At 43.6% G+C, this 21,214-nt stretch overlaps 1 protein-coding gene across 1 annotated transcript in view; it reads right to left on the reverse strand.

Annotated features, from left to right (window-relative positions):
* The window catches only part of LOC138453728 (two pore calcium channel protein 1-like), a 1,160,417-nt gene that overhangs the window by 953,156 nt on the left and 186,047 nt on the right, over positions 1-21,214 (reverse strand). The window contains exon 3 of the mRNA XM_069606850.1: positions 6,862-6,976. Coding sequence (XP_069462951.1) covers positions 6,862-6,976 — 115 coding nt within the window. The remainder of the gene's footprint in view (positions 1-6,861; positions 6,977-21,214) is intronic.

Consider the following 21,214-nt stretch of genomic DNA (forward strand, 5'->3'; position numbering starts at 1 on the left):
TTGGTCTGGCCACCAGAACCATCATCAATGCTTCTCTCTGTGTTGTCGGACGTCTGGTTACCTCGATTTCCAGCTTCCTCCTTCTCTAGTACTCTGTGGCTGGCTGGACCAGTTTGACACCAAGGTGAGTCCCCCTTTCCTTTTTATAGGGCCAAAACTCTGTGAATGAATGGCTAAGTCTATTCTTGGTTTCAATGAGGTGATCTTCATGCCTCCTCGGCTCCTACTCATCCCAGTACTGTCTATTGTCACAGAGTCACAATATAACATTTGAGAGTGTGTATGTAGCGTCATGAATGTACGTCCCCATTCTCAAGGCAGGAGTCCTCCCATAAAAGGACTTTCCCTGTTTTACCACCCTTCGGTGGAAAATTGGTTAGCAGCCTCACCACCCTAGTCTACAAAACAGGGCTCCCCCTTGGGAAAAAGTGGCGTCATTTGAAGATTTGTCACAATACTCATTGGGGCAAAAATAAGAAGGCATTCTAAAAGGGGTAACACCTAATCCCAGTTTCCCTCTTATTTGATGTGATCTCATTTGGAGATTTGTACATTAAACAATTATACCTTTGTTAAACCACATGTTCCCGACATGTGGTCATGTTACTAATCAGTTGGTCAGATTGGTCTCTAATAATGTTAGTCTGATTTCGGCATGGCATGTGATGTGTGCGTTCCAGATTGTCCCTTTTCACACCCCAATATATGTACACAAAGATTGTTTTCTCCGCTCAGAATAAGGGCCTCGTCGGCATGGATGCTAAAATATATGAATCATGAACGTGTGACGTTTATGCACCAAAATATCTACAGTAATCTAATTTGCATAACTAAACAATTATCCCCAAAAATATAGCTTTTCACCCTCAACATTCTTTTTAAAAAAGTATGTTTATATGAACTTCCGATCAAAATGTATTTGGGACAATGTGATTCCATATGTAAAGTTTTAAATAGTGCCGTTTTGTTCCTTACACATAATGAGATGAATCACAATATGAAATGGCATTCCAAGCCCTGCCTGCTAGCAGCTACAGGGTGTTAGTCCCTTTTGAAGCTCAGCGCTTTGCCATTTATGACTCCCGAGAATTTGGTTGCCATGGAACTCTTAGTCAGAGGGCTCTTTAAAATTAGGCTGCCCAGGGCAATTTGCTCACACAGGTTCCTGCCACTTGATTACAGCCACTTTCTGTCACTTGAGTCGGACTCAGGTTTCCAAAGGTATGAATGGCATCCTCGTAGAAGGACCTGGCTGATGGGAAGATTTCATTACTTGAAGAGCAGAGCACAGCTCAGAATCTATTATTTGTAGTTATAAGGCATTTGTTTCCCTCCGCAAGGCATGACTTCTGAGAACAAAAGCAAAACATTTGGTCGGTTGATCCAGGCAGTGTCAATGTTTTTTTAGCAAAAACTCCAGGCTCATTTTCATTTTATCAGAACAAACCAACCCCACTCCTTTATCTGTTGAGGGAAGGAATGTAATGTTGCTGTCCAGGCTATGATGCTGGCTTTATTCACCAATGTAGCATTTAATGTCATATGCTTTCTACACTTCCACACTGAAATTGTCACTTTAAACAGGGTAACATTATAACATTGTCCTTGCAATACAACCCCTGTGAAATAGTTATGCTGCGAGTTTCTGTAGGAGTTTGACATTCAAATGCTTTTCTAATTAACCCATGTAACTGAAAAGACTTCTTTTCTAGGCCTTATTTACTGTGAACAAATACACTTGTTGTAGATGAGCTGCAAACATCACACATTGCCTAGCACGTCCTGTTCATATGCTTGGCGCAGGATGTAGTTCATGTGTTTGTTTTAAACATGCCGTTTTTCTCTGCTACCATTTCTTGGGTGTAGATTTCCGTACCCTAGTGCCCTGAAAAATCATTTAATAAAAATCCTTGAAATATCTCTGGGAGTTGGAGTATTATTTAAGCTATCTGTGTCAAGCTGCCAACATGATCTGGGCTAGAACCTCAAGCAGGTTATTCTCGTTCTACTCTTCATTTTTCTCTGGCTCGTGCCAGCTTCTGATTCAAGGCACCTAGCAGATGTGAAGGGGCTTCTGAGGGACCCTCGCATATGGAAACAAGGCACAATCACCACACACAAACTGATACACCAGACACGAGGTTGTATTCCCAAAATCCAGGGTTTATTGCAAAGCAAATAGTCTCAGTTGGCCAACTGGGTCCCACGCCCCGCGATGTGTGTTTCCAGACCCCAGGGGACGCAAGAGCCGAGAGAATCATACAACAATTACATATATACAAATCAATTAGAGCATGGGCAATTCTCAGTCGCACTGCACCCAAGAGTGCAATATAGGCATGTGTGGCAAGTAATTGAAGAGATATGTGGTTATAAGTCTGATGGATTTATTTGCAAAGCAGCCTGACACGTGTTTCGAGTCTAAACCGACTCTTCATCCGAGGCTGTAAATGGGAGATGGGACCTAAGATAAATTGAATGAAGGACAGTGCCAAAAAACTCTCTTACGGCTTTGCAATTGCGGTAATTTCAGCACAGCAGGAAAAGCCAAAGTGATGTGAAAGGAAGCTTCCTTTCACATCACTTTGGCTTTTACTTGCAACACATGCCTATATTGCACTCTTGGGCGCAGTGCGACTGAGAATTGCCCGTGCTCTAATTGTTTCCACAAAAGTGGGTTGTACTTGGCAGTACTCCCACACCTCTCAGGCACCTGCAGCCTATGTGCACTCTTTATATTTATTCATACAAGCGCTGTGGTTTTGTGACTTTTTCTGCCAAACCTGTGTTTTTTTTAATATACAAATCAAGCATCTTGTAATCAGTAGTGACACATCCAATACCACCCCTAATACATTTCCTTTGAATTGGGCACGATGATTGGCAATGGTGACAAGTAGGACGCCTTCGAACATTCATTTAGAAACAGTTTGCAATTTTCGCGAGCCTACAGACAGAAGTCTTTGTTTAAAAGAACACAATGCTTCTGGTCTTGCAAGCAAGTTGCGTGCAGGGTAGAGACACATTCCAGGCCTTGCTATCTCCTAGTTTCTATTCGTGTACTGGGGGTCAACTTGCTCTCCAGGGCTCTACAGGGCTCAGAAAAAGGGGGGCTACAAAGAAGAGCATAATTCAAGTCATTTAATGTTCGCTTCTAGCATTTCTACTGTGTTTTCGAGACTAACTGGCACCTGTGGACTGATTAGGATGCCTTGCTGCTTACTTCCAAGGATATGTGAGGGAGGAGACCGGGCATTTCTGTCTGGGTTGCTACGTTATGTTTCAACATATCTCTTGCAGCCTTGCGTTATGCACTAGTAGAGCAGAATAATATTTCAGCAAAGCAGTTTTAACAGAAGGCAAAAAGCAAACGTTAGAGAGAAAACAAAATGGTGATTTCAGTCACCTTAAAATGGCCGCACTTTAGTCAAGCTTATGGATATATATTTCTAAAACTAAACACATGAGGCGGTTTGTCTCCGGCCAATATAGTACATGGCCCTATGATTGAGGGGTGTCTACTTTTTATGGACTGACAGATGTATAGCTCTATTCCGTCCTGCAAGTCTCAAATCTCTCAATGTATGTGAAAATGACTGCAGAAAGACACAGGGAAGAACATCAAAATTGTGGTCGCACTGTTCCTTTGAAATTTGCTGACAACTGTTTCTGGTTAGGTTAAATACCCAATATAAAGGGGTTGTTCGGTCAGAAATGTTATTGGCCCAATGGATCGAGAATGTATTTCAGAGCATACATCGATCGGTACGGGTACTTATACTGCCTAAAATCAATTAACCCAGCAGTCGCGTTTCATTTCTTGTATAAGGTACAGAGGTCTTTACCAAACCATATTTAAACATGTGTCCATGGGAATTTTTACAGTTTGAGAATATTAATCTTGCCTTTTTACGTTGTGCTTTTGTGACATTGGTGTTTCTTTGCTTGTCTTTGTTTAACATTCATTGTTAATGGGAAGTCTCTTTTCATTGCTTTACACAAACAAAAAGGTTTTTATTTGCCTCTCTGTTGATTCTGTGCTTCTTTACTATTCCGGAACTATGGCAACAATTCAGCCCTACATGTGCGAGCCCGAATACTCAGGACAGGAGATCCTTGAAAGAGAAAAAAGTCGAGACGATGAAAGTCATGAGGATAAATCGCAAGAGCCTGAGCCCCATTGCATGGAAGACGTTTCCACCTGGTGTACCCGCCATCGTTGTGAGCTTTTGCCTACTCTGGTGGAGTACTGCTGTTGCAGAGAACACTTTGGCTGCCTGGCCTAAATTGCCAATGGAGGCACACTGATGCTATGCGTTACCGAGCTGCATGACTTTAGGGCTGCCTGCCTTACAGGATCCGTGCTGTGAATGATGATTGCCCTTTTGTACGAACTTCGAGCTACAGTCCAAGTAACACTACTTCTGATGAGCACTGGCACTTGTGAGGATCTGTGCCTTAGACCCCAGTAGGCTGACAATTAATCTGATCTCCTGAAAGACAATGGACCTGTGCAAGGATTTGTGCTATAGTCCCCAGGAGGATCTCTGTAGTGTGTTTTCCTGATTGGCTGATTTGTCTCAGTGACCGAGTTATATCTCCAAGAATGTTATGGCTCCTGGCTTCCTACTCTGCTTGCTCCACTTTCACCACATTCCTGGACTCTCTGACCAACTTAATCAATCAATGGGCCCTTCTGCTTCCTTTCATATTATTTGACCTGCTGTAAATGCCTCAATACTGCACCAACTAGGTTATGCCATTTCCTTCTAAACTGTAGGACACGGGATCAGTGAAGGTTTCCGTTTTGTCTTTACCTACTGTGTTGCCCCCTCTTCTCGTTATTATTCCCATGTGTCATGACTTCCCTGAAGCTTGGTTACCCATAATGACTTGACAGGACTGGACAGGAGCCACTCACTGTCTGTACATGTGCTCCATGCTCACAGCCTTACTGATATAACAGTATGTCAACCTCAGGTAGGGACGCTCCACATTTTTTCAATGCTTGAATTTGTGATTTTCGGCCTTCCTGGAGAGCCAACTGCAGAAAAGGTTGAAGTGGGAAGGTAGTATCTGCAAGATTTCTCCCAACCAAACTTCAACATGAGCCTTCATTGCAGCATGTCATATTTGCAAGGACTTGTCACTGAGTTAATAAAGACAAAATGACCATGCATTCAGAGGCAGGGACTGTGATTTCACCAGCCAGCTGTTTACAAGCAGTTATTTTGCCTACATTTTATGCTAGTAATATTTGCTCGATGAAATAATGGTAACCATTTACTCAAGTGTTACCCTTTATAGCATTCATGAATTTAACAGATGCTCTGACTAGTACCAAACTGCAGTATAGAGCCACATAGTGGGCCTATACAAGCTTAACTAGCCTCACAATCCCCTATAACAGACCAAATATGGACCAATCAATCAATTGGGGGTGAGGACATCATCACACTGCCAGCAAGATAGCTCAGTGGGTTGAGTGCTTGCTGCTGAGATTTGTGTGTGATCTGCAGAACTCTGGTTCAAATCCCAGCAAAGCAAACTCTGCCTTTAATCCTTGTGAGCTGAATAAAGCAGTACCAACTTCAGCTGGGTTATAATAATTGTATGTAAATGTGCTCGGTACAGCACTTTAGCGAAAGTGTTTTATAAATAACAAATTATTATCATGATAAAAAGGCAAATTATTATCATAATAAAAAGGCCAGAAATGCCACAGTCTGTAAAAAGCAGCTGTGACTGATATGCCACAATGTTGTCACCGATGTTGCTGCAATCAATGTCATAACACATAGGTTCTATGCCATTGTTGGCAGTCAATGTTGAATGTTACCTCTCAAATGGTGCCACAAATTCAGTCATTTACGACCCAAGACTCAGGCAGAAATCCTTACCCTCTTCCAACTGCAACTTAACTCTGATTCTCGCAGTAGTTATGTCCGGTCTCACAAATTTCAAACGTGTTGAAGAAACATCAATGGTATGTAATCATGCTGTTCACTTACTCTTAGACCCTAGACCTTCTTGCCGCATGACCCCAGCCATCAAGGATGAACTGCACACTGATCCAGGAACATCAGGAATGTTCAATTCATCAATGTATGTCTTATTCACAATGTCTTCCATATACCCATTATCAAACCACCATTTCTCTGATCTACCATAATACCAGAATTCTGCGGTTGGTGGCGCAAAGCCTGCTTGCTATCGGCAAGCCAAAATAGAAATATTTTGAGGTTAGAATCCTAAACACTTAAAGATCCTCCTGCTAGACACCTCCCAGCCACTGTCCCTCTGCCTTAAGCGAGACACGCACAGGTTCAGAACAGCATCTATTTTGCTCATTCCTTAGATCCCAGACCATCAGGCCCAGATTCAGCCAGACAGCACTGACAGCTCAACAAATGAGCATGAATACAAAACATTATGCTTCCATTATTAATATGTGATAATGTTATTGTACTCACTAGAAACATACTAATTCAGAACATCTCAGAATGTACTGACCATCAACACCAAACCTTTAACCAGATTATGGTATCACAGGTGTTGTTTTACATTTTTAATTACATCATATGCTCAATAATTTATCATCTATAAATATTGTGTTTATTTCATTTTTAAACTGCCTGGTATTGCTTGTGCTTTTGGGTGTATGTTGTTTTTTATAAGCATTTAGTTTTGTCTTAAACGTTCTTTGATCTATTTTCTTTGACAGTTTACACAATTAAGTAAAGCAAGGAGTCCTGCAAAAGTACAAACATGGTAAGCCTTCAATTACAAATAAATTATAAAAACTTTCAAAATAAAATTATCATTTCTATTTTGCTGGTAAAGTTAATTCCAACAACCTACCAGAAATGGCATTTTGTAGACAGCAGGTTCTTCAAAAAGGGCAAGGGAAAGGTCTACAGCAATGAAGAAGTAGGTAGCAAGTTCCATACTCCAGTGATTATAGAAATAGTAGAGCCTGAAAAGAAAACGTGAAACTAATTCATACATCAGGAAGCAACCCCACAGCTTTTTGATTATTATCTGCAGGACAGCATGCTGGTAAAATAATATTGACAGTCATCCTATCACAATGAACAACCTGATAGAAATTAGCTGCTTCATGTTTCTTTTAAAATCATTTAATATTTTTGTCATGAGTTGTCACTATTGCAATACATCCATGTCTCAAATAGAGGCACCCTGTATGTATTCTCAGACAGACAAAGTTGCAACCACCATCCACAAACGTCATGGTGATATGTGAACCAAAAACCACATTACTGACAGCCTCCAACGATATCACTGAAGAAACTGCCCTCTGTCACTGAAGTGGTGCACTGTACCAGGCAAACAAAAAGAGACGTGCCTGCCTAGTCCCAAAAAAGATGGACTCTAGAGGGGCACAAATAATGGTGACATATGTCCTATCGAGGTCAAACGGACACATTTTAAAATAATTCGTAGAAACTATAAATATTAATGACATATATACAGAAGTATATACATACAATATTAAAGTGATTGGCACATGGCAAGACTATTTTCTAGCTTGCATTGAAAAGGGGGATAGGGAACAGAGGGTATGTGTACTAGTAACTACTTTTGTTTGCACATGCCATCTGACAATTTATTATCCCAATACTGATGATTAGACTTCTCAAAGATGGCCACTGGTGGTACACAGCACTTTCTTTATGACATACTTTTGGGATTGAAAAATAAGAGGAAACTAGGCAGAGGAAATGGCAGTTAAATAAAGACATCTACCCTGCCTATCATCTTGAATAAGAAACAGGAGTACGATAAGAAAGAAGGCATCCTTCTACAATTGAGATTTGAAAGCAGGGGAAGGGGAGAGAGGGAGAGGAGAGGGTAGAGGGAGAGAGATTAGAAGGTTAGGAGTAGACACTGAGAGAAACCTGAAGGTGTCCTCACTTCTTTCTCTCCAACTTCCTCCACTCTGGTGGCCAGGGAAAGACAATAGCTTTTGGATCACAACCCTGGGGGTGGATATGCGAGGGAGGATCACCTGGGTGGAGGGACCTTGGGGAGCGAGGAGAGGGTGTCTGCAGGTGTGACGTGGTATTCCCCCCCTCTCCTTTTCATGATGAGCCTTCCATCATAGAAGCTTTTATAGGGTCATGGCAACAGACCTCCTTTCAGAGTGACCAGGGGTAACACCCTTATAATAAGAAGTCCAAAAAGAGAACACCTTGAAGGACCTCTCTCTCTCTCTCTCTATATGGGCCAGGTAGAACTCCTTCTAAACTCGTATATTGATTCCCAGACACTTCAAACATATACCAAAACAGATAGTAAACTACAAGGAATATCCCATATCACTCAGTCCCAATCCCCTCCGTAGACAGACTATTGATCCTCAGTCATATAACTTTAAGACTGGAATGAGGAAGAGGCAAATAGGAGTAATGCACACTTCTAGTCAGTTTCACCACTGTAGTATTATGACACGGAAGATGCCTATGAAGGAACAGGATTTCCAGTTAATTGGTGTAATGAGGGTCAGGCAAACTACTCACACCTTCAACCTATTGGAAGGCTACATGTGCTTAAAAGACGGCGCAGGCAGCAAAGCTGGGAGAACCTGCCTGGAGAGATGGTGGCGGTTGGGTGTTGAGGAGCAGGCTGGTGCAGGCCCGGCAGAGTGTACACCGCGTGTTGCTAGGGGACCAGAGAGGTGCCACGACCTGAGCGGGCACGAGAGGACCAAAGCCCCAGCAATTACCAGAGACGCGTATTCACAGCTGGAACTGGGGAACACAGAAACCTCCTAAACCGCTGCAGGACGCTGTGCGAAGGATTCCCCAACAGCGAGCACTGCTCACTGGAGCTCGACGCATCCCAGGAGTGGAGGAAAGGGCAGAGACCGGCAAGAAGACACCCCGTGAAGCAGAAACGCCCCAGTGGGTGTGAGACAGGGATTACTCATACCGGGGTTCTCTGGGTGGCGGATCTTGGAAATAAGTATTTTGGGAAATGCAACAGCACATATAGAATACCCAACTAAAGCGAATATATGGAAATCATGTGAAATTATAACACGAGTGGAAAGCAAACGATGTGCTATGGTGAAAGGAGTGAAACTTGCTAAGAAGCATTGAGAAACAAAGTGAACGCTGTCATGAATACTTATGAACTAAATGAAAAGCAACTGTGAAAGACATGTTGTTGTAACTAAGAGAAGCAAGGTGGTGGAAGAAGATGTATACCACTGAATAAGGTGAATGCAATTTGTGGCAAAGCCAAAATACTGCCAATATACAAGTGGTGGCCAAGCCTCAAAGTCTGCCAAAGAGAAACCAAAGCACATATTAAGTACTGGCACTAGTGCTAGGTGAAAAACCAGTGTTAATCAAGAAAAACTAAGAGCATCGCAAAGTGCCAAGGGTTATCAGTTGCGTGACCTGTAATAGGTGGACTGTGTGGTCCTAAAACTGTTCCTAGACGAGTAGCCCAACTTGGGAATGAGCCAAGAGAAGCCCAAAGCAAAAGGCTGTGTGATGCAACTGTTGAAGTGAAGACAGCATCTGTTTGAATTGATACAAGTCAAAAAAAGGAGTATAAAGTGAAAATGACAATATTGGTGAAAGTCAAGAGACTTGAACTGTGTGGCACTGTGTTAAACCTTGGGGAAGAGAACCCCGAGATATCCTGGAACTGTGTTGAACTTGGGGAAGGGAACCGGAGATATTCTGAAATTGTGTTACACTTGGGGAAGGGAACACAGAGTCCTTTTTGTAGAACTATTTTGAGCTTGGTGAACGGGAAGCTGAAACAAGCCCGAGCTGGAAGAAGCTCAGAACTTTATTTTGAACAAGGTTTCTTTTGTTGCTGCCATCCCTACACATTGTGTATCTTGCATTGTGAGGCAAGTATAGCTTTTGGACACAGACCAGGCATTTAAGTTGAATTTACAGACACAGATTATCCTTAGTTTCTTTTTTTCACAAACATTTTTATTGCCATTTTTCAAACAAACTTTTCCCAACTCCCCCCTACCTGGATACCCTCCTTCCCCCCTCGTCCCACCCTTCCCAATCCCCCTCCACTGAAATTCTCCATTCCTTCTATGACAAATCGTCCACAGTCCCTATAGTCTTCCTTCATCTTCCTCCTATGCATGTCTCCGTCTCTCACACTCTTCCCTTCCCACTGGTTGAACCCTTGGGTTAACCCAGGAGTTTAATCTTCCTTGGGGACCATGCGCCTCTGGAGTCCTGAATTTTAGCACCAGGTCACAATCCACGAGAAAACCCCTATAGTCTCCCTGAAGAGAGTAATACACCCACTCCAGTGTAGCAAAGTGACAGACCTTTGCCACCCATTTGTGTTCCGTCAGCGGGTCTTCCTTTGTCCAGTTTTGTGCTATGTCCAATGCCCCGCCATCATCAATATCACATACACATTTCGCTGCCAAATACCCCAGTGATCCTCCTGCACCCAAGATATCCAAACCTCTATTTCCCCTTCCTTTCAACCCCAGAATTTCCTCCATGGCCTCTTCTATATTTTTCCAAAACCGTATTGTGCGTAGGCACTCCCAACAAATGTGCTCCCACGACCCTAGCGCCCCACATTGCCTCCAACATTTCCTGGATACCCTCGGAAAACACTTGTGGAGTCGCACTGGGCTGATATGTCACTGGAACATCAACTTTACCCATATCTCCTGCAGATGGATTGAACCATGTGAGTTTAGGGATATTTACCCATAGCTGAGCCCGCTCCTTATCAATCAGAGGACCGACTGAAACTTCCCATTGCTTCATGTAGCGTCTGTGGCCTTCCGCCTCCTTCTGCTTGAAGGATTTGTAAATTGTGCCCACCATATGTTGGTCCTCGCAGTCCGATATAAGCAGTTTTTCAAAGGGTACTAGGTGTGTAGTTGCCACTTCCCTAATTGTTGGATGTAGCATCCAATACCTTAATTGTGCATAGCGAAATCTCTTCACCTCGCCCACTGAGAAATCTACTTTACACTGATTGAAGGACTTAATTTCCCCCACCTCAAATATAAATATATCCCATAGCTTAAGACATCCGCCCTTTTCCCACTCACTAAATGCAGACCCACTCACTCCCGGGGAGAATTGCGGGTTATGAAATATTGTGCTGAATGGCTATGGGAATGTTGTGAATCCTGCTCCGTTTACTAATTCATCCCATGAATCACCCACCAAGACTCCAATCTTGCAGTGGTACATGTGGTCTGGTCTGTCCCTTTTGGGATTCCACAGCACCTCCTCAAGGCGACCCCCCACTATGGCTTCGTTCATTTGTCTCCAGACCTTCTGCCTATCGTCTTTTACCCAGTCCCTAAGCATCCTGGTCTGTGCCCAAATAAGATGCCCCAACATCTGGCTCTCCCATCCCACCCCTATTTCTTGGCATTGTCATTACTGTTCGTACAACTCTAGGTTTCTTACTGTTCCATTTGAATTTCCTGGTGCGTCTCTGAATGGCTCGAAAAAAGGACTTGGACACCCTTATTGGAAGTGCTGTGAAGTAGTGAAGTAATATATTAGTTTCGGTAAAAAGACCATTTTCAAAACGTTAATCCTACTGATCCATGATATAGACAGTGGGCCCCATTCCTGTAGTCTTTTCCCGATGTCGCCTATCAGGGGCGGAGATCATTCGCAATGTATAGCAAATCAATGTCTTACGTGATATTAACCCCTAAGTATCTTATGGCCTTGGCAGCCCAGGAATACCTGAAGAACTTTTTGAGTTCCTGTTCCTTCTCCATGGGAACCATAAGGTTTAGTACCTCTGATTTCTGAATATTTGTTTTCAGTCCTGCTACTGACCCAAATGTACTCCGTTCCCTGTCCAATGCCCTTATCGATCTTTCCGTTTCCCTAGTATTAATAACAAATCATCCACGAATGCGGCTACTTTATGTAGGTGTCCCCCAAATGGAACTCTTACTGTGTCTTGTGGCCATTAATTGTTCTAGATGGATCGCAAAAAGTAATGGAGGCAGAGGGCAGCCCTGTTTAGTACCTCTAGAGATGCTTACAGCGCCTGAAAACTGTGCCGGGTTCTTTCTCTCAACGTGCCGACTCTATGAACCCGGTCTAGTCTCAGTTCAGCTCCGCCTTTCGGATCTGCCAAGTCAGTAAATATTTGCAAGATTGCCTCCTTAAGGTCTTTGTCTTGTACTTCTTCAGATAGGCTCTTTACCCTTATATTCGATCTCCTGGACAGGTTTTTGAGGTCCTCAGTCTGTAGCTCCAATTGTGTGTCGCCTGAGCTGGATATTCTGCTAGCTTGTCCATTTTACACGCATCTTCTGCGAGTTCCTGCAGTGCTGTCTCAATAGTGTCCACTCTTTCCTCCATTTTGTTGACATCTCCTGAAGAGTTAAAGCCAGGTCCTCGCGCATCTTGTCTAGTTGTGCTTGGACTGTCCCTGCGATTGTATCCCCAAAGTCCTGGAAATATTGTTTAAGGATGGCCTGTGTGGTCGCCTGGTCTTCACCTTGGCTCCCCATGTGTTCCTGTCTCTCCAGGTTACCTTCCCTTCTCCATGTCTTTTGTATCGTACCTTCTGGTGGTTTCTTCGTACTTTTTGCCAAAGTCTGTCTCCTTTACCCCATTTTTTGACAGGTTCAACTTAAGTCTTTTCGCGTAGAAGATGGATCTCTGATCTTGGAGGGCGTTTCCCCTACCCAAGGTATTAACCTTCTCATTGATTTTTGCCTAAGCCAGGCCTCTTAGCTTTTAATGTGCTTTTTGTCTCCTTTGCAGATTTTCACAACAGGGGCGCGTTCTTCACTTTCCCTGAAGACTGCTCAGCACAACTCTGAGCCTATTCTCCCCCTGATTAATAAGGCCTTGTCCCAGTGGCTGCTTTTCCGGGGACTCCCCCACTAATGTTGATGTTTTGCCCTCCTTTTTGCCAGTGGTGTGCTCCGCAGTGAATACTTCAAACCTGCTCCACGTTACCCTCTTCCATGTGGCAGAGTTGCTGGATGGCCAGTAGGTCTCTTTTCCTTATTATGGAAGAGGGAGCGGGGGGGGGGGCTTAAGTGAGGTCTCCACACATTCCTTATGGATAGTGAGGGACAAGGGTGCCAATGAACCTCTCTCTTCTTTGTACTAGTGTTTGCTCTCCAGCTCTTAGGGATCCTCTGAGCCTTCTGGGTGAACCTTACACATCCCCTTCCACCTCGGCTTAGGTTACTATTATGGCCTTCTTGCTGTCACCTTAGCAGAGAGCCATAGAGCCTCGCCATCTGGCTTTGACCTGGCCGCTTCCCTCCACTATACGCTAGGCTTCTGGTTTATTCCTGCTTCATAGTGGGCCCACTCCCTCTCACCTTGTTGGAGTGCCTTGCCTTGTCTCCCTCTCTGCCCTCCTGCACCTTCTGCCTCCTCCGCAAGCACTCCCTGCTCTGTGGCTCTTCAGCTTCCTCGGGTCTCCGTTAGAACCACCTTATTCCGTGTGAGCAACCTCATGTCCCTCTTCCGGGGGCCTGTTGTCTTCCGTGGAGCTCCAACACCGGTTCCAAAGGGTTCGCATCTAGTCCTGTTCTCCTGGAGACACCCGACGGATGTCCCTCGCTGATACTCCTCTGCTTGCCTGGAAAGCACACTCCGGGCCTGGGTTCTCCAGCTCGCTTCCCCCACTTGCTCCACAGGGTCGCTCTGGTCCGCTCCTCCACTCCTCTGCAACCCATCCTGTTTCGCTCTTCTGGGAGCACCCATTGATTTTTTTCCTCGCCGTTGCTCGCTCGCCAATTGGGTGGCTCACTCCTCTGCAATCTTCATGAATTTGGCTCTGCACGGTTCCTCCTATAGTTTTTCTCCACTGCTCTCCTTAATCCATGCCCGTGGAGGGTATTTCAGTTTATTTCAGGATTAAACTAGAGTCGTGGGACAGGAGAAGTGCAATTACATTGCTCTCCTGCCGGCGGTCATTTTGGAATCAGGGTCTATCCTTAGTTTCTTTAGTTGGGGAAATCCCACCTTAGCATAGGGCAAGTTAGACCTTAATCCACCCTGACATATAAAATAAAGTCCTTTTTGTTAAGAAAGTGAATCTGTTCTCCGTGTCTTGCTTCATGATGCCACAACACCCATATATATCACAACACCTGTATATACATTGGAAGCCCACGTACAATGTCTTGGATGTCTGGGCAGCAACCTGTCTAATCTCTATGTTGTATCCTTCTTGCAGTTGAATCCATGCGGTGGCCAGATAGGAGTCTCTATTAGTAGATCAGCACTTCAGCACTCCCAAACTCACCAGTAGTAAATCCCACGGCTAAGAGTGGCACTCTGGCCAGTGTGCGGATCCAATCCCAGAAGCCTGAAGCACAAGCGGCTCCTATTATGCAGTGGTCTTTGGAGTGTAGCTGTTCCCAGCTAAAGGGGAGCAGGCCAGCAATCTTAAATAATTGAGTAAGATTAATTTTTAAAAAAGAAAATTTTTTTTACTTTCTAGGGCTTCTTAATAGAACTAAACTACTAGACTTGGCTTTGCCTGAATACATTGCACAATTTGAAAAGCTTGGATAACAATACTCGTTTTTGTAATCCACATCATCTGGAGTCTGATTTGTATTTAATATACTACTACCAACAGTGGATTCAGTTCTTCTTCAAAACTATCCGAGAGTAATACTTGGGATGCACTGCAACATCTCCTAATAGCTTCACCACTATATATGTTTTGGTTCTAATGCCATTCCCCAACAGCTGGAATAATAGTAAACCACAAGACAGTGCATTCACTCCCCGTAAGGAGAAAAAAAGCAGAAAATTGGTTACTTATTTTTTATTTTTGTATTTATTGTGTTCTGGATAAAAATATACCTTTCACTGTAACTTTACATACAAATAAGAATAGTTCATTACAATCTCATAGAAAAATATATCTTGTTAACTCATTCAGCATCTTACACTTCATTAATATTTAACTAAAATCACTCAAATATTAAAGTAGACAAACTACGATCAATACATTAAAACAGAGACTTAGCAAGCAGTTCATTAAGTACTGTGTAAAATAATACACTCAAATTCATACATTTGCCAAACCCTTCATAACTAATTCTTGGCAATTTCTCCCTTCATGAGGTTACATTACTCTCCATACCTCTGAACGATCAGCTGATAACGGCCTTCAAGCATGCCCAAATACCTTCGAAATCTCCACATGGCCATTATCATTGGGATAGAGGGACCCAAGAAAATCCTGCACCAAAGTACTGCTTTTAAAAAAAATGTTATTTGGTTTAATTGATTTACAATTTTTCAAATACAAACGCATTACATGATTCCATTCCTTCTCTCAAATTCTTAATCCCGCCTCAGGTTACTGTCTTTCTCCTAACGAAAATCAAGAAAGAAAGGGAATCCAGCTTTGGGTTTACGTCTCTGGTGTGTCGCTCCAATGTGGGAGAATTCTGCGTATAAATGAGGTTACTACTATCACCCTGGATGTTTTCTCTCCACTCATCATTTTTCCCACCAAACCCGCTAAGTGATTTAGATTTGTGTTACACATTGGAAGGCTCATTGTCGGTTTACAGCTGGTGGCTTCACTAAGAGTACAAATCCAGTCTTGGTCCATTTACTTCTTTTTCACTCTGGTTGGGTTTCACCACAGTTCAGTTTCGGTACATCTCAATTCTTCCAACTTCAGACACAAGTTGTTCGACCAGCAGTTTAGCAATTTGCCTGCCCCATTCAGCAGTTCTTGATTTATGATCTTAAAGATCTCTGGGCTTGTTTAGTCGCCGATTTTGCAAAGTAATGCCAGGCAGTTCCATTCTACTATTGCGTGCAGTGATGGCAGATTCAATTCTCTTTGTATAATCGAGATCGATGTAGAATTTGGGAGACCTGGGGGGTCATTATGACCCTGCTGGTACAATAACAATGGTGCGGTTAGGCTTAACGGCACTGTTGTTACCGGACCGGCAGAGTACATGTTTGAGGGCTGGATGCCCTCCCGCCAGCCAGGTCTGACCTGGCTGGTAGAACAGCACACACTCGCAGACTTTCACGGTAGCACCGGCAAACGGGGCCGGTGCTACTGTCATCCCAAGACATAAAATAAGTGGTATTGCATTGCATTTTGCAATATAATACCAGTGATTTGCGTTTTTTTAATGAATCATGTTGCACTAATTGTGAAATTATTTCTAAAGCGAGAGTAGGGCAGCTTCAGTACTTTCTTTTTTTTCCTCAGCACGCTGTTCAGCGAAGGCAGAGGCTCCCAGGTTGGGCTGAAACATTAATGTATGTGCCCAGCCCGGGGGGAAAGGCACATGCTGCTGTCAGTGGAGTGTATGTGCAGAGGCCCGGGCCCAGAATTGGAACTGCCAGGTGTCCTCATGAATGCAGGTAAGTAAAAGGCTGAGCATCACAGGAGCAGACACAATCAATTGTGGGGCCCTGGCGCTGACATCCGCCTTTTCTAAGCATCTACTGCGACAAGGGGGCATAAGGTAATGCAGGGGTTGACCGACATCCCACATACTGGAGGGGAGTAGGAACACTCCAAATAAAGCCTTTGCCATTACAAAGAAAAAAATCACTACGTTTGAAGTAGACCCTGCAGGGTGTGATTTGAGTTTGGGGCTCTGTAGTAGATGGGGGATAGCAATATTACTCCCAACGGATGCAGATAGCATTGTGTTCATCGGCCAGCACATTCTACTGATCAGAGTACTCAAGCACCTCACAGAAGGCCAGTCTGACCGGTCTCACAGTCCCTCTGAGCAGCAGACTGTTGTCCAGACGTTTTTTTTTATAGCCAGCCTCGTAAATTCCAAGTAGGGTAGGGTGATTGATGCATTCCCATACCTCTCAACACACGTTTTGCCAGACGCCACCCTCCCTGAAATGATTCTACTCCTCCTCCTCCCCCCCTACACGCCCATACACTTAAATGGGCTCCCTCATCCCTACCCCCACAAAACAAAAATCTGGTGTTTTCACCTAACGTGGGCACAGAAAAGGCTGACAGCTATGCATTCCTGTATACCAATCTGTCACTTTGGCATGGCTGCGGTTTGCCACTCATTATCTATTTATGTTCAGTGCCTTAATTTTGTCTACTAAATGCCGACTATTCTGATTGTTTCACTTTCTATGTGCGCTTTATATCTGACCTCTACCTAAATATGCACATTGCCATTCCATGTTTTCTCCCTGATAGCAGTGGCAAAAACTATATCCAGTCTGGAGTGACACCAGTCTGATAGTCAAGTGAGTATATCATATGGACATTTAAATGAAGTTGCCATGAGTGCTCAACGCAGCAAATACATGTGTAATCACGTGCATACAATAGGTCGATGTGTTCTCTATGGAGCAAGAAGCAGTAGATTTTAAAACTGGGGGGCTTTATAAATAATGCAACCAAACTCTTCGAATTGTTGTAGATTAAGAAGCAGTGAGAGTAAATGGTTTGCCAAGGATCTCACATGTTATTTAGGCGGTAAAGCTTGTATATGAGCCTAGGCTACACTTAAGGGACTGCACTGTGCCTTCATCTCTATTTGGTGGTACAATATGTGTGTTACGGTTTGGCTTTCATGTGCCAACATAGTAAATGGTTTTATTGGACATGAAACTGCACATAACATAACACCCGACTACTCATGGGAGGACGGGGAGGCCACGATCAGTATGGGCAGTATCAGACTCTAGAACAGTTATAAAAAAATAAAGTTTAAATAGTCACCTCTATCATAGTAAATGCTGCTGTGCTCAGCCCTGCCACAAAAAAAGCCTGTTGCTAACACATCTGTCACCAGGTAGTAAACTTATGTTCCCTCTGCTCTGACTCCACGTTCATAGACAGCATGAACAAGCCATGCTCACAATAACAGAATGGTTAATAGTCTATTTTATGTAGTGCTTCTAAACATGCTTCACAGCACTGTTAATTCAAATTATTATCAAACCTAGTAAAAACTGATTTGATCCTTCCTGGGCTTGAACATTGTTATCTACACTGTGAGCACAGACCCCAACAGCAAACACCTACCATAGTGAGCTATCTATCCCCTAGGTGAACTTGAGCTTTGTAGCTGTGGCAGACTACTGGCCAACCCTGTTTAAACTGAAGACTGTAGGAGGATGGTGCTGCAGAAAGTATCACAGGCACATTAGTTATGCTAATGTATTTGTTTGGTCTGAGACAACCATTATTAGCTTGAGAGGAAACTGGGAGAGAGGTGATTACATGCAGCGAGGCAGCTCTAAACCATCAAAGGACTCGCCCCAGACTCTTTGATGGTAGCCCCGCTGGGCAAATGGCTCACCTGTTTAATAGCCAATCCATCCAATGCCCATTATTCTGTATGCACCAGCTGGGGTCTTCACTTCCTACCAGCCCCACTGCGCACACTACCTCCTGCTCATATATAACCCACCTCTTCCTCCCGTCTATTTGTACAGTCCCTTGTTCCACTTGTTCCATGTTTAGTCATCACACTCCCAACAGCGTTGACATAAAATTATGCCAGTTTGAAGTATCACCAGTCTTTGATAGTGGATTACATCATATGGGCAGTTAAGTTGCTTGAGCAATGTGACAAATAACTTTGTAATGTGCAATCATAATTGGTGACCGTGTTACATTATGGAACTGCAACAAGTACTTTATTTACATTTTTTGAAGAACAAAGGCTTTTTGTGAGTGAAAAATAATTTACAATGTTTGCAAAGAAGGCACGGTGACTGAAAAGTATTTGTCAAAAATCACACAAGTTAAGTGGTGAAGCTGGGATTTGCGCCCAGCCTACAGTTCAGGCACTGGATCATGTTCTCGGCTCTAGTTGTTTGTAGAAATGTGTATAAGGTTTCCGTTTTCAACGGGCTAGCATAATGTTCGGTTTTATTAGACTTGAACAGTGTACATTACATGAAAAACCAAACAATTTTAAACCGGGCAGTGTATGGCCCTTCGCCAGCAGGGTTGAATTCAGAAAAGTTTGTTGGTATGTGTTTTGCATGAAACCTAGAAGTCTTGCTGGTGCAGTTGAGAAGTTGGGACCAAGCACTCCAAAAAAGAGCAGATGTACACCAAGCACATTTCAAGACACATCTTAGCCCTAAATTCCTTTTTTTTTAATGAACCCGGTCTTAAACCAACTAGCTGCTTGTGCCTGTGCACTTTTCTACTAAGCGATGACAAATGTTCTTACTAGCTTGACAATAAAACAAAAATGGCACACGCACACACAAACTGTGAGTCTTCGTTGATGTCTTGTTGCAATGAACTGCTCATCCCATTTAAAATATTGATGCAAAAATTGCTAATCATTTAGGTTGGATTGCTAATCCAAATATTTTTATTTAGCATTTTTGACTAATCAATTTTGCAAAACTAATTTATGCCTTGGTTATACAAAGCTAATTTCCCCCCCTTATGGAAGATCTTGGGCTAAATGGGGTCCACTTTCGGTCTCATGGCTAGGGCGGATCAATGCAGTGAACATGTCAGTGTTACCTAAGGTGTTGAATCTTTTTAAGTTCCTTCCTATACTCCCAAAATCATTCTTTCACAAATTACAGGGATTGATCTCTAAATTCATATGGAACAATAAGACACCTTGGATAGCACTGAAAACTTTTTTTTTTAAACTATTTTACTGATTTTATTCAAACAACAAATAACAAACCCAACTCAATATACAGTGGTTACATATCTTGCTCGTAAATACACATACATTTTGCTTTTTCGCCCACTGTCTTCCCCGCACCACCCACCTCCCAAGCCTACCGTCTCCCATTGTTAGTCTCCACCTACTGCGGTGGGGGAGGCCTCTCCCGCCACGTTTATCGAATCATCATCACTTGGTCCATCATATGTGGGCCCAAATAGCTCTGCTATTAGCTGTCTCCAACCCACTAGGGCTCCGGCTTCACCCTCTATGTCTCCTTTGACGCTTCCTGCCATGCCTCTGTTTCTGCCTCCACCCACTTCTGCAAGTCCCTCCACCACGTCTCCACTTTGGGCTTGTGGCATGCTTTCCATCCCATCGCAATCCTTCTCTTCGACAATACATATGCCAGATATTTCAATTTGCTCACATGTTTAAGCTTCCGCGGTCTGGGGAACCCTCCCAACAAACAAGCCCACGCCATATCCACCTTAATATGGATTCCCTTGTCTTCCATTTTCTGTGCTATATCTCTCCAGTATTTCGCTATCTGTGGACATGCCCAGAACATATGCACCATCCCTGCGTTTTCTTCATTGCATTTGGGACACACCTGGCTTCCAGCATTCTTAAATTTGGCCACCTTTAATGGCGTCAGATATGCTCTGTGCGTTATATACAACTGTATTTGTTGCAGCCTAGCGTTTCTCAACGCTTTCTTATGATACCCTTGAGCCCTTTCCCACATCCCGTCACTCATCACATCTCCTACTTCCTCCTCCCAGGCCAGTCTAAGCTGCACCACTTCCTTGCCCACTTGAGTCATCATCATCTCGTACACTCTAGACGTTTCATGCCCACCTTCCGCTATATCATAGATCACATCTAGTGTGGTGTCCGGTTCCTCTGCGAGTTCCACTTCGGACCAGGTATCTTTAATTCGTTGTACCATCCTGTGAGTGATATGTAATATATTGCCCAGTGCTCAACTCCGTTTGTTCCACCAGATCCACAAATTCCAGTATTTTCCCCTCTTGCCACACGTCTCCCAATGTTGCTATTCCCACCGGTTCCCAATACTTCCTAATCATTAACCTAAGTTGCTCTTCTGTTCCCATCATTTTAACCAGTGGGATTTGCGGAGAGCACAGGGCCGGCTTATCCATCAACCGGCACGCCCTCTGCCACATCCCCCACCCAAGACCTAACATCCCCGGGCGACCTCTTAGCTCCCGCTTGGGTAACCATATCATTTCTCTCAAAAAGTATGGAGTGCAATCTCCCTGATGCAGCCTATGTTCTAAGATGGACTCCACAGAGAGCCATTTGGCTACATGTTGGAACTGGCTTGCTACATAATATACTTCCCAGTTAGGTAATTTGATGCCTCCTTTCTCATGCGGGTTTTGGAGTTTCCATAGGGCTACCCTGTTCCTCATCCCGTACCATAGGAATTCCCTGCATATACTGTCTAGTTTAGTAAAGAATTGTCGGGATATGGAGTATGGGATGTTCACAAAGCAATGCAATAGTCTGGGCAATGCCACCATCTTGAGCATC

Source organism: Ambystoma mexicanum, chromosome 4p, assembly GCF_040938575.1.
Source record: "Ambystoma mexicanum isolate Mex_15411 chromosome 4p, UKY_AmexF1_1, whole genome shotgun sequence".
Taxonomy (NCBI): Eukaryota; Metazoa; Chordata; class Amphibia; order Caudata; family Ambystomatidae; genus Ambystoma; species Ambystoma mexicanum.